Genomic DNA, 18,782 nt, shown 5'->3' on the forward strand with positions numbered 1-18,782 from the left:
ACTACATAAATGCTTTATTTATTGTTCTCTTCTGTAGTTTTTCTAATATTGTTGTTAGTTTTTGTTAATTGGAATTGCTTTTGAGGTTAATCTGAGTAAATCATTCTCCATTCCTAATTTTATATGTTCATAGATATCGAACTTATTCGTGTGTAATATTGAAGTAGGAAATGGGGGTATAAAATAAGTGATAACCTGCAGAACACCTTAACGAGATCTCTGAAGATCGCGCGCCGGCTCCTGCAGTATCTTTTATTTTTGATTATTATATATTTAATTCCGACAGAATATTACATTGAATAGAACATTGAGTCCATCAAAAGCTCAGTTATGTATGTAACCGGTACGATTATGGTGATTACTATCTAATTGAATATTACTTATATTTAGATATTGACACATAATAATTGAAATGCCACATACATAAACAAATTATAGGGGTACAAAAGTTAAACATAATATAAAATCATAATTCATTGTCCTCTTAATTTCCTACGAATCTATTTTATAAACATAGTTGAAATACCTAACAATATAATTATGATTAATTTGTATCATACTTCTAAACGTAGAACATATATCGAGTAGAAATGACAAGTCGTTGCCGCAAATGTGTGTTTGCTGTTAACACGCATATGTATCCCGCTGATGTTAAATACGAAACCGTTACCAACAGGATACGTCTACTCGTTATATATTCCGTGAGCCTAACTTACAACAATGAAAAATCGAGTAATGTATCATAAAAGTCACATAAAATTAGATTCAATTACGTTCGAATTGAGCAACATTGAATTTCTTTTATCATTTAACGTACATTTACAAATTTATTCCGCGGTGGAATAAATAATAATAAATAAAAATGTATGCATCGATGTTTTATGCGACTCTTGTTCGTTAAAATAAAAAAAAATGCCGCGAAATAAACCGATAAGCCTTTAAAGGAGACATTCAATGTTATTCAAATTACAAGCGAATTACACTAAGACGTGAGACAATAAAGAAGCCCGGTACCTTCGAGCTGCCGCTCGGTAAACTGTCAAACTGTAGTAATGTCAACACTGTGCCTCGTCGGCGTCGCCTCTCCCATTCTTTACTGTCCCAACGTACACCGGCGCTACAGTGGGCCGACTGTGACGTTCGCATAAACTTATCTCTACACTTAAACACCTACAACTATGATTACGAGTTGAAATCTAAAGCGCTCCCGTAGCCAATCGGACTTGAGGTGTGCGCGTCCGGCGTACGGTTAGTTATCGAGCGTCCATACACGAGCCAGATGTTGCACTGAAACAGGCTCCCGAAACGGACAGACTGACAGATTGTAGCCACTATTACTTACGAAAACCACCTATTGTTAACGGCCGCGAGTGCGAGCCACACACGAATACCGACAGTTGTCCTATTCTAACAACCTTAGGGTTACACTTAGCTGAGACTCCTAATGGCAGTGCTAGTAGCTGTTGTGGGGAGGGACCGTATGTCGACCTTGCCCCGATAATCGAAATCAAGTCATAATACGACAACACAAAACACTGAACTAATTCCATATCGCTTACATCTATAACCCATCCGGATTACGGACTACAGCGAGACATCTCTGCACTCCAACCGCGTCGCCCTAACCCCTTACAACTACCTACGTGTAAAGTGCGATTGCACACATCTATTTTATAATTATACCTTACATAATAGCTACTATTAAATATTGATAAAGGATGTAATGTTTCCAGAACTACAAACTTACGATATTACTATACTAAGGATAAAATGATGTAGGGGTTTAGACGAAACAGAGCCACGAAACGAGTTTGTCCATTCAGCGAACGACAGTCTTCAACGTATTGGGCGTTGAGCGCGACGTACACTGAGCTAATCGTCGACAGCACATTGAAGCCGCAAGGGCCTAAAATACTTCACCATCGAACTCGATATATCTTAAGGTAGTCTGTTCAAGTTATCAAAACCAGGTAAGAGTTGAAGACGTCACACATCCTTGTAATTTCCTCTGGATGTTAATTTTAACGTCGAAGCAAGTGATAATTGACTGTTCGTATGCAATTGACTAAGAAAACTCAGAGATGTGTGCCGTGGATACGAATTAGATTTTTTTGTCACCTGCGGATAATTAATTCAAAAGATCAAAAATCCGCTACGCTCAACGAAAGACCTCGAAGACGACATTGTTCTGGGCTAAATTGAACAAACAGTATCCTTCTCCTTGGGACCCTAGGCCGAAACAGTCCTGTCGTTACCGGCTGTTACAAAATAACCGACCACTATAATTGGAACAATTATAAAGCGAATGACAAGGGAATGTATTTGAGATTCAAGTTAACACAACATCAAGCCTGTTTCAGTGACTATATCAACCTTAAAAATAAAATAACACACGTAGAAGCCGAAAGGATCGACCGAGTGAACGGTTCGGTGCACTCGGTACTCTTAATATTAACGGAATGAACATCGAGAGAAGAGCAGTCTTCGAATGAGTATTTTTAATCATTAAAAGCGTGCGCTTTGTGCTTCGAAAGTAGATTGGAGAATGGATGCATTCGGATGACGGTGTGCATATTGTGCGATATGTAATGAATGGGAGTGATGTGGGGGGGTAGGTGCTCCAAGAGAGTCGAGATAGTGGGACACGGGAGGTTCGCATGATACGCGACGGCCCCGCGGCTGTATCGCTGCGACGTGCACTACACCGCACTCACATGTCAACGGCCAAACTGAATCACATCCTTAATTAGCTAGCGTACGACACGATTCCACTAGGCTGAAGTGCGTTACGACCGAAGTGGATGTTAAGCTCTTCCCTCCGCTGACAACGCCAACTTTAATATAAAAGCGAACAACTGAAGATAACGCTGTCTACGAATTGCCGAATAAAGATTCAGTGCGGTGCCAGCCCGGCTGGAGCACGATGAACTTCAAACGCAAACGTTCTAGCAGGACACAGTCTAACCACGGAGTTGGACGGATGTAGTGAGGAGGCTTCAATCACTCGATAAGCGTCGTCACGTTCCAATCTTATGTAGCCGTGATTGGACTCAAAATAAAATAGATTTTAAATTAATTTATATAGAAAATCAATCGAAATTATATCGAACACAAAATACCCTACCGAAGTCGCGGAGACGGAACCGTATCAAGAGGGAATCTCCGTCTGCAGATGGTTGCCGATACTTTGGCAGCGGTGATAGACCGACGTCGAACCACAAGTGCGGAGAGGTAGGAGGCTATTAGAGAAATCAAGCGTCCTCACTGTCCAATATCGTGTCCCGACGGAAGCGTAACACCGAAAAAAAAAAGGGGGGGGGGGGGGGGGGTTAACTAGTTAAAATCAAGAAAACCTTGCAGCGTAGGGATAAGATAGAGCCCAAACCAACTGACACGATCGCAACGGTCTTAAAACGTGTAGAACCGCCTCAAAAAACGGATCCATTGCAAAACTCACTTTAACCCATGACAGAAATTGCGACAATGAACGCACTCGTGATGTCTAAACCTTACGTTAATATAATATCAAAAAATTTTACGGACTATGAATTACGTAATAACGTGAAAAACAGTCTTCGGCCTTTTCGTTTATCAAAAATTTGTAAAGTGTAAATTTTTATAATTCAAAAAACCAAGTATAAGAATTTCAAAACAGTCAAAAGACACGTCGGATGTTCGTGACGTTTTCAATTTGTAATACTTTCAATTACCTAATAAACATTCAGCCATTTTTGTATGAATCATGCTAGGCTTTATTTTTAAATGAAGTGTTACAACAGAATTTTACACAGTTGCTCCGCTCTACTGAAGTTAGTTGGAATGGGAATGATTCACGTGTACATGATTGAGTTACTGTTTTTATCGACCCCACAAACGAACGCTGTTCACACCAAAGCAAGCTCTCGACTGGGATATGAATCGAGAACACCTGGTTGTGTTAGTCGAACGTCAGCGCCTGCGCATATTCGTTGTCGTCTAATCCGACCAATAGCGTAGTTGAGTCAATGTGAAGTTAGCATTCAAAAATCACGACTGAATAGTACACGAAGGCGAATTAATTATCATCTCGCATGAAAAAATGCCGAAAGCCCGAAACTGGGAACAGAGACGTCCAATAGACACACGAGACGCGATACATCTCAGTGCATTGTTTTAAAACAATTTAATACGCCTATTCAATAATCTATATAATTTTCAATAAACGGCCTACACCTGTAAGTACCTTAACAACCGAATTACATACGATATTAATTTCATTAAAAGAAAGAAAGAACAAAGCAATATCATAATATAATTTGAATAAATTCAACAAACCACGCGTGGTGGGATGGATGACGCTAACACATCGTTCACGACACAACATCAAGCGAATCTATGATGCTATTTATATCAATAAGCGAAATCAATTAGCACAATCATAATAAACGGACGCATTGGCGCCTTTCAAAGTAAATACGGGAAAGACAAATGGATTTACACGCTCTTATAATTTACAGAATGTATTAATTATTTGGGGTAATAACGGAGCTCGGGATAAAGTCATATGATTCAAATTACATGTCAATTGGGTTTTTTTCTTTTAAATTGACAACACACGATTGATGTTGTCAATTTTGAAAAAGTGACGAAATCGGTGTTCAATTAGAATCTTCTGGCACAGTAGAAATATGGACTTTTCCATGTTTGTACTGTGCTTATGGCGTTTTCAAGCGGCGATATTACCTCAATTAACGTTATAATGTGACTTAATTGTAACGAGTTGAATGTAAACATGGTACTGGGTTGGGGCGGCGTGCTTCTGGCGTCTACTTCTCCTGCTTCTCGGGCTTCTCCTCCTTGTCCTCTGGCTCCTTCTCCTTCTCCAATTCCTTCTCCTTTTCATCGCCCTGTGGAACAGAATTATTGCTAATTAAGTAATCGAACATTCAGAGATGGTTAAATCATCTTTTTTTTTATTCAAAATAGGTTCTTTACAGAGCACTTTTTGGATGTCAATACAACTACCGCCACTTCACAAGGTGTTCCGTTATGGAGAAGAAGCGATGAAAAGAACTCCATAACACACATCTTAAAAAAAACACATTTTTACAATGTTTGTCAGACACATTTTAATTTTGTTCAATCATTAAAGTTTAATGGCTATAACAAAGTTTAGAGACCAGGTTTAGAGTGGTTTTATGTTCAGAACCGGACTTTTAGAAGTCCGGTTCTGAACATAAAAACACAGAGTCCATTAATTTATCAACCCTTAGGGGTTGATAAATTAATGGACTCTTTCACACTAAATTCTGCCTTGTATAGATGCTCAACTTCCGTTTGTAAAGGTTTAAAGACAATTGTCACTTACATGAGAACAATAACTAATAATTAGTACATCATAATTGGAGTCCTTTAAAAAAGATTAATTGAAAATTGCAAGTTACTCCTCTACTAGTTATATTTTTTGGGTCTCTTTATCTCGCCCTATCTCATTTAAAAGTTCGCCCTTTCGATGCCCCTTCTCTACTTTCTTTTTAACTTTCCATTGATTTATTTTGTGCACTTTAGCAAGACTACAACAACAAACAATTAAAAATGTATTCATCAGTTTTATAAACAAAGAAATCACTGGAACATAACAGGCCAGCTAGTAATTAAAATTCGACTTTTAGTTCTAAGACTTTACTTCTAATAAAAAAAAGACATTTCTTTTTTTGTTCCAATGTTCCAACCCACTAACACTAACCTTTCCCTTCTCCGGCTCGTCGGCGAGCGGTTGTTTCTCAGCGGGCCCGGTGCCCTCCTTGGTCTCCTTGTCCTTCTTGGGCGGCTGCGCGGGCGGCTCCACGGGCACGCACACCTGCTCCCAGTCGGGGTACACGCGCTCCTTCATGCGCGACACCAGACCGACCAGGTTCGGGAACGTGTCGTTCATGGCGTCGCGGAGCGGGTGAGCCACCTCCTTGTCGATGAAGTTCAGTTGGGCGAGGTTCGAGAACGCCACCACGTCGAGCTGTTGGATACGTTACGATGGTTAATATGGACCGTTTACATGCTAACAGAAGTATTCATTGCTGTGTTCGGATTTGGCGAGTGTTCTAAAGAAAACTATGTTACAATTAGAATTAGTTACGTTAGTTAGTTCTAAATTTTTAAATCAATAGATATATTAATACTATTAATTTAAAATTATTGTTTGATAATGATAAAGATATTTCGGTTTAAAAAAATGTAAATACTATATTGCAATACTCTAGCAGGGTAAATGCTTGTACTATAATTAATTTGTAAGATCTGACTATGAAAATAAACATGAGCTATAAAGAATTTAAATTTGAAACACTTGTACAAAACATTTCAATTAGCGACTTAGGAGTATACAACTGTAACTGACATACCTATAACTTTAATATTATTTAATTGATTACAGATTGTCATGTGCCGCAATGACCACTTAACATGCCGTAGACTTCTATTTAAAAAAAAAGGAGGTACTAAAATAATAATTTCATTTTTATCATTCTACCGAAACATTACACAACTGCGCCTGCGCAACCGCAATAGCTAGGTAGGAGTATCGATATTTCACTATTACGAAATGTCACACGAAATTCGTATCGCTATCAAAAAAACACCGGTAACTTCATACAAGTAGTACTTATAAAATATCCTGTATATAATCTACTAACACTTAATATGGTAACGGTAAAACCAAACATAGAAGCGTCTAAACGCCGCCCACGCGGTGCAAACGAAACCTAGGCTGCGTACGTAGACGCAAGCACTACCAGGGGGTCCCGTGGCGAGCAACGAACAACAAAAGCAACAATGGCATGAAACTCACGAGCGTGGGCTCGTCGCCGAAGAAGAATGGCCTGTCGGAGAGCAGGTCGGACAGCACGCGCAAATCATTCTTGCCAAACTCGATGATCTCGTCCTGGCTGTGCACTCCGATGCCGTGAGCCTTCGCCTTTCTCATCCCCTGTTTAAAAAAATACATTTTATATACTGTCATGCTATAAAGTTCACGTCATACTTTTCGACTGTTTTGGAGGTATACTCTGTGCTTTTCTAACGTCTTATTGCTTTAAATTACTCAGCGAATGCCTATTTCGGGTATATTAAAAAATTAGAGCAATGATCTATGACCTAATCCTTCACTTTCTGAGAGGAGACCCGTGCCCAGCAGGGGGATAGTAATGGCTTGACGACGAAGATTTTACTATTTTATTTTATATAGCTCATTGCTAACTGAGTACACGCCATCCATCGAGTTAATTGTTAGATACGGGTGACCGTTTTCTTAATCGAGAGGCAATTATTCAATTCTAACCCTTTAAGCATTGTTACTCGGATACTTTCTAAAAATGATTCACTAATTCGAATTTACAGCCATTGGTATATTTTATCTTAAGATGTACTCTGTACTTGCATCCACAAACTTTCTCATGATTTTGAAATGAAATTTCAAAGAACCATCCTGTGTTACAACTATATTGTTGTGGAAGGCCTTTAGAAATATATAAACAAGGTTGTAACTGTAAATTAACTGACATTATTCATTCTTCGCAAAATACACCCAAAATAAACATAAGATGATCGTAGAAGCCTTTGTGGTTCGACTTCGAAAGCACGACAGACGCACCTATTTCTGCCTAATAACACTGCTATGCTCCGCTTATCCTAGGAATTCCATCTAGACCTCAGGGATAGGGATAGCAACGTATCCGAGGCCAACCTCCGGTCAAGAATTTTACCTTGAGTTGATTACAGAACGGCAGTAGCCTCTTACCATCAGAAGGACATGTTGCGTTTGCTTCTTTAATATTATACAACAAAATCTGGAGTAGGAAGTGCACGAAACTTTGATCAAAGAACAGGTTTCGTCACTACAGTGAATAGACCTCCTGACTCGACGTGCAAAAGCGAATCCGCCCACGCTAGACCGCCTCGCCGCGCTCAAATGACTCGTGTAATTTATTTAACGTTTATCAATTATATAAATAAAATATTTGAAATGAAGCAAGATAGACTTCTAACATATCTTTTTTTGGGTTCATATATGCGACACCGATTTATTTTCAACTTTTTTTCACTATTTGTTGTTACAGGGGCCACCGTTATACATACTATGCAAAAAATTCAAGTGTCTATTTATTACGGATCAGAAGAACCCTGTGACAAAGGGACAGGGGATTAGTAATAAGATTTGGGTACGAAAAACCCCAAAAAACTGTTAACTCATTACCGTACAAGAAAATATTAAAACCTAAATATATTTAAAATACCAGTAGACAATTTTGCAACAATGTCATAAAAGAAAAACATTATTTTAAGATGACATTGAGATGTCCTAAATAAATGGAGATAATGTTTATGCAATGATTAATTTTCAGTTAACCCCGTGTCAACCTGCGATAAAATAAAGACAACAATCATAGTGAACGCATTGTGTATAGTCAGAACATTTTATTGGACAATCTATTGTTTGAGATAAACTAATAAAATGTATGCCAACTCGTGCACAATTTTCAGCTGCAACGCTCGTTACTTGTAACACAAGCGCGGTACTTTCCTTAACTTACCTTTACTTAATGAAAATTAATAAAATTTAATTTAAATTCGATAGCACACGAAGACATTATAATTATATCAACTTATTGCACTTGTGCAATAAATAGTTGTCATCCGCCATTTTGAAATTCATGAAATTTAAACAAATGAACCGACAGACAGACCCGGATTAATTAAGTAATATGCGTAGATTATTTATTAAACAGTAATAAAAAATATACCTTTATTTGTGGAACATCGCATCAAAACATAAAATAAATGAAAACAAAAAATTACAAAAGAAAAAACACAAACAAAAGTGAGATTACAATAGGATACAATTTCACCGCCGACGACACACTTACCTTACGTCCAGCGGTGAACTTATAGCAGAAGTTCAGAATGGGGTTTGGCAGGCGGGTGTTGAGCGCGTTCTGCAGGTTCACCTGGTAGCCCTTGATGACGCTGTCGGGGTACTTGGCGCGCCACCAAAGAATCACCCAGGAGAGATGATTCTCAATCATAGAGATCATAGCATGCGTCACGACACGCTGATCAGCCGTTAGACCTGCGTGCAAAGCTCGGCATCAATATATCTATTTTTCTATATGTGCTCAATGCACATGCGCGGACTTTCCTTCCAAGACGACCTCAGCCCTAAATATAGCTCGATCTTGGGTGCAGGTCGCCCGGAACACCCGGACGACCTAGCCCGGCTAGAAGCCTGAATCGATTTTATTCCGAACTATATGGCTGCTCGTTTTTAAACCATGTCCCATTTATATAAGGGAATAATTGCATACAATCGATTTAGTGGGGGCGGTGGAGGATGCATTTGTATGGCGTAGATATATTGATTAAATATACATATTTGCAAGAAATCCTTTGTCTGGCCCAGGCGGCGGTAGGTCGTGACACCACCCCGAAAGGAGGCGCGAGGGGATTGGGAGGATGGTAGTAGCCGGAAGCTTACACGGTTCGACGACCTAGGCACTTCTAAATGTTAACCCAGTTTTTTATAAATAACCTTAAAAGGTAAATGTGATGATTTAGGTAACTTTTGTTAAGGGGTAGCAACGCATCTGACTTCTAGTGGGAATATAACCCTATCTACAAATGATTACAAATTTCCATCGGCAGCCAACGGCAGTAGCCACTTCCCATTAGATCTTGCAAATTCTATATTTTAAAATAAGAGTGTTTCAAATAGGGTGCAAAAAGAGCTCTCATTTAATGCTGGCGATGCACTGGTCACTTCCGCAGCAATGTCCATATATAATATCCATATATAATGTCCATGCGATGGTGACTACTTTCCATCAGGTAGCTCGTCTGTCATATCGTAATGTTTAACTGAAAAAAAATCTTGAATAAGTATATAAAATAAAGCGTACCAGCGTCCAGATCCTTGCCGTACTTGGCCGTAAGCTCCTTGATGATGAAGGTGCTGTCGGCGATCTCCTCGCCGTTCAGCTCCACGAACGGCAGCTGGCCCTTCTTGGAACGGAACTTGGCCTTGTGGTCAACGTTCTGCAACAAAAGGGCACGTTGTACACATTGTAAACGTTCAACGAAATTAGACCCTAATGTGCTGCAGCACGTTATTCATAACAACTCTTCTCACATTCGAAAATATACGTTACAACATAATGAAATATCAAAATGTTGTAACGTTGTAAGCATACAATGTCAAAGAACAAAATGGTATTTTTGGTGAAATGTTTTCTGTCTTTGTTTATAACTCTAATCATAATTAAATACCTAAATATCGAAGTGTGACATAAGTAGGTAATTCAAAAATAATTGGGTAAAATAATATAACATAATTGGTATCAATCATTTTAGGTAATAATCACATGTTTAGACTTAAAGATTTATCTAAAAATATCTTAAAGTTGTATAAAGTCTACAAATTCACACTTGGTCATCGTAGTATGATTTAAACCCAAATTCTTATGGGAAAATCGTGAATCTTACCCAATGGTGAAGTATATTAAGTAGTTAATGATAACGATGAATATTAAAAATCAAAGTTCAAACATGTTCCGGCTGGTAAGTAATCATAAAATCTGAAATAACATGAAATTTCTGAAGTGCCAAGACGAACTTTAAAATAAATAATCGCACCAAGTTCGAAACGGCACTTAGTCGCTGAGCAATTTCTTTCGAAAACAATCTGAAGACATAACAATATACGACGAAACTTGGATGACTTTACGAAACTTTAATAAAGCGTCGCGTGTTCGCAAAAGAATCCTCTGAGGGCACCTTCGAGATTACTCTCGCTCCACTTATATTAATTCGCTCCGGGGATTTTGTTTGGAAAAAAAATAATTGTAGAATATTTCGCAACAGCTAAACTACCTACTTATTCTAGAATCAATGTAGGTACAATTTTATACACAGCTTATACTCAATGCATTAGAAAGTAAAAAAATTAATGAATTTGTAACAGTACATCATCATCATACAGATTCAAAAATGTGTTTTAGAATAAATTCCGGTTAAATGGCTCCCATTCCTCTCTATCTGAACGCACGCGGGGCTGTTATCGATTTTTAAATTTCCCTCCCCGTAGTCTAGAATCTTGAGAGCTAGCTACATCTAACTACATCAGCCTAGCAACAACTCCCTAACAAAGTTTATGGAGCATGCGCAGCACGCCCCACTGATCCGGTGGTAAATTTGAGCTTTACCTGACTTACTAAAATCTATGGTTAGTGTCACCACTGATTCATTACAATGGTTTCTATAACACGTTATTTTAAATGATTTTCCAAAGGGGAGAAGTTTTTATTTCATCCTCCATTTTTAAATCTATGCATTGATGGTATCTAGTATAGTAATTTAATAGGTCAAGTTTGAAACTTCTATTCAGAAGATATCATACGAAACTTGCAATAAGGTTTCTCGCATAATATAAACTGTTAAACTAAAATTAGACTAGTACTTTCGACACGAAAGTCATAAAGACATTATCGCATTGTTACGCGGTAATTGTAGAATTTAGTTACGCTGGGAGTACTGAAGCCACGTGGCAACAACAGGTTGCCCTGATCGAACATCGGGTGGCAGACAGAGGGGTAGGATTGGGTCGCGTTGGGCTTCGGCGGCGGCCCGGGCGGGGTGCGGCGGGGCGTGCGGGCGGGGGGAGGGAGCGAGCGAGGGCGAGGGCGCGAGGAGCGCGGGCCGCGTGGCGTCCAGCCGGGGCGTCGTCCCCGACCAACAACCACATTGCCATATATGGCCATGACGAAATTTATGTGCATTTCGACATATACGTCGTGTATGCAAATGCAAATTGGGGTGTGTCCGCTGTTGCGATGAGTAACATGAAAAACGGCAAACGGCTGCTTTTTATGCAACTCATTGTTTTTACAAGATAGAACAAAAGGACAAAGCGCGTTTTTTTATCCCGTGCCTACAAAACTAATTAATTCCACTGACTGGCTCAAAACAAGTGACGTAACTGTAATTATGCTTGAATTATGTAAATAATAAAAACACAAAAAAATATTTTCAGAAATAAATCTTTAATAATTTACGAAATACTTAAAGGATTTAATGACAGCTTTGAACACGAAAATAGGTTATCGAAAGTAGATTCATTGTTATTTAATTTAGCCAACTTTTATTTGAACAACATAATGCTTTAAAAACTCTGCAAAAATTGCAAGTGACTTACAAGAGATAAAGCCTTTTGATAATGGACAGAGGCTAGGTTAGGAAGGTAGGGTTCCGTTTTTACCCTTTGGATACGGGACCCTAAAAACGGCGCGGCATCACGAGACGCACGAACTGTTACTGTACACAACATCTAGGACATGTTTATGTCATACATCTCACAAACCAGATTTACAAAACTAACGGGGTTAATGTAGGTAGACGGGGGACGTTCACACTACGTCCTAGAGTGGCCCGTTAATTGGGAGAATCGTTAGATACTTGTGTAAATCTCAGATTCTCAACCAGTTTTGCGCACATATTAAAATTGACCACAAATTACTTAATTATCATAAATGACCATGCCCGACCGAGATTTTTTAAGTATTTTGTTACTTCGTGGCAAGTACTTGTACGAGTAATAATAATTAATAAAAAAAATATTATCTTTGTAAACATGGGTAATTGTTGAAATGAGTTATGAATCATTATGATCACAGAAGCGATTGTTTCTAATAAATTCGAATGCCTTCAAAATTATAGTCCAGCGTAAAGTGATAAGGGGGCTGAAGTCCAATAACTATAGATTACCGTTCGGTAGCAGACAAGACCGACGTATGACAAAAATGATTGCATGACACATTGTAGCCGCCTGCGTTTACCCTCATGCACCGTTTTTTTATTTTTTGCCAGAAATATTATACCTTTAAATTAATTTTAGGTATTTTCTCTTAATTAATAAAAATCCCGCTAAAATCATTTCGGCCGTAACAGAACATGAGTAAACTTTTAGCACCGCTCAAGTTAGCACATTAGCTTACAAGACGGCTTTTCAAACATACAAACAAACACTACCATTTAATTTATTCATACGTAATAGTTGTGCACGGCTCGTTCTAGTGTCGATGCGATGCGGGGCTCGGGCGGGCGCGGCGTGGTCTATCTGGGCGTAACCATGGCGACGGGCCGCAGACGGGGAGTCGGGCTGCTGTATTGATTTCCAGCAAGGTTCACCGGCCGCGCCGCCGCCCCCCCCCCCCTCCTCACACCCAACACCCCCTCGCTATCTGCCTCGCATCCTAGCTCTACTAAAACATCTACCAACAAAATGCATGTACACAAAAATCATCACGAACGCCATAAATTCGTTATTAACTTAAAGTGTATTAAAAACTTTTGTATACTTAAATCAAATAATCATATTCTCTTCACAAATAAAAGGGTGTTTAAAGTAATGAAAGATATTATCGGTCTTATTCATAAAAAGTTATAGCACACTTATAACGTTGCTATAGTACGATTGTCAAAAAGTGTTATTCATAAACGCATTTTAGGCACTAAACCGTTCTATAAACCTTCTATAACTTATAGAGGCCAGAACCCTACTATAACAGTGCTATAAGGCAAAGATGGCCGACTCTCAACAGCTGATTCGTGATTACTAACCTAATTTGACAATACGTTTTTAATAAATTATGTCAATGTCCATTTTGTATACAAACTTGAAATAATTTATTTTAATATCCGATAAATAACATTATTATATCACTAATTTAAATTACAATGCAAATTTTACAAATCTTAGATTATTAAAAATCTAGAAAACCGCCCACTTCGAAGAACATTGCACCAGTGATCTGTTTTCATTAGACTATAGGAAGCGTTATCGCTTTAATAAATCGATAGTAAATTTTATAATTGATCTCGTACGTAATGATCGTAAATTAGATCGCAGAGGTCCTGGTACACCTTCTGAAATACAGGGTTTACTGCCATAAGATATTGCGAATGTTTACAAAACGAAACTTAATTGAATTTAACTTTATATAATTATATCAATATTACATAAAACATTAATATCCAACCAATTTTCACTCCTTTATCTTTTAACAACTTTTGCTTCACATCCCATTTTAACAAATAAAATATTTTTAAATTCGCGGTATTTACAAATACAATGACACTGACATGTTATTTGGTTTTATCGACAACGCATAGACAAGAATGTCAAGACAGAATATTTTTTAGTACGAAATAATGTCATTTAATGAAGTTTATCTATGGATATTCGTCAATTTGTTCGCCGAACTTCACTATAATGGCAACATATTCATTTATAGTTGACTTAAGCGACACATTAGTTATAGAAGGTTTATGGAACGTTTATGAATAAGCAATTTTATAGAACGTTTTATAAGCTTATTGAACACTTTAACTAATGAGTGCTTAAAACCTTCTATAAGCATTTTTTATGAATAAGACCGTATATGTTTATTTATTAGGAAAAGCACTATTTCAGATCGAGCCTTTGGACCAACGGGCGGACACCAGAGGCTCAGCAATAGAGTTAAAAAAATATGATATAACGTCCGCGTTGCACTGTTATAAAGTATACTATTATTACTAAAAATCTATTCAACGGTGCAACTTCCACAAATAACAGCGAATGAATAGTCCTACTCCCCTACAAGTTAACCGATAAACACTTTTGGTGTATTATTTTATAGACTACAGGCGAATTTCCGAAGGGGACATGCGCGCGTGAGAATCTGAAGCTACTTAGGATTCCGCTCAATTGAATATTATTTTATTATTATCGCAAGTATGTCCGATATTCCTAGATTTGGCAATCTGAATTAAATTGACTTTGAAATATGTATAAATTATGAGACAACTTTGAAGCAAACTCAATGCTTTCAATGCGAATAATAATACTTAAACGCAAAATTTTATCCCGAAGATTTTACAGATGAAATCATATTAATATCTACGGTTTAAAGTAATTTTGAAATACCTAAGAGGACACAGGGAAAGAGTCGTCCATCCGCGTGCACTCTTGCTTCCCAACTTGTCCTAATACTGTGCTTAAATTCCAAGTCAACAATTTAAAACAGGGTTTTGTGATTTGGTATCGTCCAAGTATTCATAAAGTTACCGAGTAATGCCTCAACTTCACGCATTTGTTTAGATATACACAAACTTTCATGTTATTGGATTTGAAATATGCATTACACCGAAGGCATCAGACGGGAGAATCCAATTTCCGTTTAGCGGGCTCCATAATATAAAATCTCGCATATTGAATTTTACGAAGATTGATATCGAATTTTATCGAATTTCAAAAGAATTTTCATATCACAATTTATATGCAGCAATGCATTTTAAAATTGTGAAAAATAACATTTCAGCTAGTATTGATGCGGCGTTTTCAGCATTTGAATTATTGATACATTATTTTGATATTATCAAAATAATGTATCCCTATACATAAAACAAATAATTTAACCGCCATTTTGTAACTCACTATGGGTCCACAATATTGGATTTAGAACGAATTCAGTTGCAAGATGTGACCCGCACAAATTTTCGACGTAAGTTTACCTAATGTTAATAAAGTAATTTATTAATTTATTCCTGCTTCCCAAAACCAAGTTAATTTAAAATTCGTGTTTATAATATTATTATATCTAGGTCTAACCAGACCCTTCAAACAAGAACTCAATAATTTGGTACCATCGGTACATAGTAGAAAAGAAAAGGCATAGCGCGCCTGGTGGACAAACCTAATACTCATAAAACATCTTTTTCGAACGAATCATAATATTATTCACAACTTAAGTACACTGACCAATAGAATACCGTCCTAATTTTACCCCGAAAATACGGGGACCGATCCTTAATCGTTTTAAGAGTTCCCGTCAACCTTCCTAAGGAATTTAAGTGAAGTCAGCTGAGGCCCAGATGTTGCTCCATCGACCACCCACCGTCGCTAAGCCATTGTCATCAAAAAGTTGCCGCTTATCACTACGACTATTCTCTAAGAATCGATAAAGCTTTGTTATCAGTAGGACTAAGAAAACAAACATGTTTGCCGAACAATGGAGACATTTATATATTACTAGCTGACCCGGAAAACGTTGTTGCTATATAAATAAAAAAATGCTAAGGGTAAACACCCCTTATCACTTAGGGGTATGAAAAATAGATAGTAGCCGATTCTCAGACCTACTGAATATGCTTATAAAATTTGGTGAAAATCGGTAAAGCCGTTTCGGAAGAGTACGGTAACTAACACGAGAATTTTATATATAAGATTTAGTTGTTCCCTTCCTGTCGCTTCTTACACACAATTAGTATTATTAAAGAGGAGCTACTAATTCATCAATATGAAGAAGTGATAAATCCAAATAGATAATATATTATAAAACAAATTCGTCAGATAACTTCCAGGGATGTACGTTTCCTTGATATTTCTTATATATATTATAAAAAACAAGTAATAATAAATTAGTGAATATTAAATCAAAGGTACATGCCTGGGATTCGTCCGATTGAGAGACCTAATTTCAAACTACTAGATGTCACTGCCCATCTTATTAGACGTTTATTTATGTCTACATGTTTAAAAAAATATAGTAGTAGCAAGTGAGGAAGGATATTATTATTTTGAGATCTTAGTTACGCACAGCATCAGCAATGCGACTTATTTCAACGTCTATATTAATCTATTGTCCCGGATTTACGATTGGCACGCATCCCGTATGTGTACTCATCCGGTACTCAATCTTTATGCTGGTATGCGGCAAATACACAGGAGGTTGATCAATTAGTTACAATTGATTGTACGATATCCTCGTACACTTAGTTGCACGAGCTCCCCACATTAAACTAGTCGCGTAAATTAATTGTTGATACTAAACTGGGTGATTTTTAGGGTTCCGTACCCAAAGGTAAAATTGGGGTCCTATAATCCTGTCTGCGCTCTTTATTAGCTGTATCTCTATCTCATGCATCGTAAGAGACAATATTACTTAGGAAACAGATTTTTACATTTAGTTTTCAACAAATTCTAAAATATTATGTTTCTCGCTCACACTAGATATATAAATATCGATAATCAATATGTCTGCATTCAATAAAAGACTGAATGGTCCGTATTACTTAATAATATCTCTTATCATATTATAGGCTACTTATAACGTGTCAAATTTGACGACATGCGTCACAACGTAATGGACGACAGAGGGATCAGAGTTAAATTTCCGGCCTGGCAAACATTCATAATAATTGGCTACTTGACACTTTTTGGGAAACTGTTTTAATGAATTCATATACGTATTATATATGCCTTTCATTGATCATTTTTCGAAAAAAGGGCTATTTATTAATAAAAAACATATTTTTATTACGGTAAACGGAACGTTACGCCAAAACAGGCGGTCAAGTGTCATTTCGTAGCGTGACGTCAACACATTGAAAATATAGAAATAAACTTCGACGATACACATACTTCAGTCTTGTTTGGTTTCGATGTAGTGACGTCACATGACATTTGAGGCAGCACTGTCGCCGTTTTGGGATTTAAAATCCACAGATAAAAAATCGAAAATTTCTTTTTAAAAATTAAAATACTTAGAACGTATTAAAAAATAAACAAAATACTGCATAATTTATGTTTACTTATAAGCTATCATATCCAACATATTTCATATTTTATTGTTATTAGTGTCAAGTACCCAATTATAATAAATTTGTATGTTAGAGTGTGTGTAACATTCAATTTGCTTTATATAAGTCCATGACATTCACACCTAACGGAAGTATAACTGTTCGACTTCACTCGGTACCGGTTTTCGCGGATAAGCATTTAAAATTCCTCGAGGGGATCTTATCTTATCCTAGGTACAGTTAAATCGTTCAAAAAAGGAACAAATACTAAGTGCGGCCGATATTGTGCCTTATGGAGTTATGCACGATGCTCGCTGACCATCAGTATTGAAACTGTGGGTGGTGACGGATGCCAAAAGTTTTATTAACACTTACAGACACGAACAGTCGTCACATTTATTTTAAAGTCTATTCCATTACGTTTCTTCTACGTACTGTTGGTACTCGTAGAGCTAACAAAGGACGAGTAGAAGACATTTTGGCAAGCCCGGTCGACTAAGCCCTTGTATTATTGTACAAAATTCGTACATTATTGAATAATTTGAATACGGTACGTAAATATAAATGTTAAAGTAGGTCGAAATAATAAATTAATTCTCTGGCAGTTCCACGAATTTAAAGCACAGAAGGGGGCTTCTGAGGCGAGCTAATGAGTCAATCAAGATGGTCCATATACGTTTATTACGAAACGCATATCCGTTGGCAGTTCTGAACGAGTGTAATTCGAGAAGAGCTGGTTGCCTGATTTTGCCGCCTCCTCTCGTTGTATCGTTCCTACATTATCGGGTCAAGTAAGCTTTGTTGCAACAGAACCGGTTGTTCATTTCCCAAGGTGAATGGGGAAAAAATGGGAACCGGGCGAAACGGTAGGCAGATCTCCTTTAGTTAGTAACGCATTTAAGTGCCACTTAGGTGTCGTTCTTCATGCACCTCCAATTAATTAGTGGGAAACGGTCGAGGATATTTCATTTCTACAAGCGAAATCGCTTAGATTATGCGTAGTGAAACAGCTATGCACTTTTGTTACCTTACCGTGGTTACGTTAATAGTAATGATGTTCACTAAGAATTTACGTTTAGAATTATTGTTAATGTGTTGCTATCTCCATTTTTTTGTTTAGTAGTGATAAGGACATCGCC

General features: G+C 37.5%; 1 protein-coding gene across 1 annotated transcript in view; it reads right to left on the bottom strand.

The window, feature by feature from the left end:
* Positions 1-250: 250 nt before the first annotated feature.
* fax (failed axon connections) overlaps positions 251-18,782 on the bottom strand; it is a 51,117-nt gene continuing 32,585 nt past the window's right edge. The window contains exons 2-6 of the mRNA XM_073074474.1: positions 9,927-10,062; positions 8,898-9,100; positions 6,824-6,961; positions 5,726-5,992; positions 251-4,886 (exon numbers count right to left, since the gene is read on the bottom strand). Coding sequence (XP_072930575.1) covers positions 4,806-4,886; positions 5,726-5,992; positions 6,824-6,961; positions 8,898-9,100; positions 9,927-10,062 — 825 coding nt within the window. The 3' untranslated portion in view covers positions 251-4,805. The remainder of the gene's footprint in view (positions 4,887-5,725; positions 5,993-6,823; positions 6,962-8,897; positions 9,101-9,926; positions 10,063-18,782) is intronic.

Source organism: Epargyreus clarus, unplaced genomic scaffold, assembly GCF_041222505.1.
Source record: "Epargyreus clarus isolate Ecla_fem2 unplaced genomic scaffold, WU_Ecla_fem_2.2 ptg000007l, whole genome shotgun sequence".
Lineage (NCBI taxonomy): Eukaryota > Metazoa > Arthropoda > Insecta > Lepidoptera > Hesperiidae > Epargyreus > Epargyreus clarus.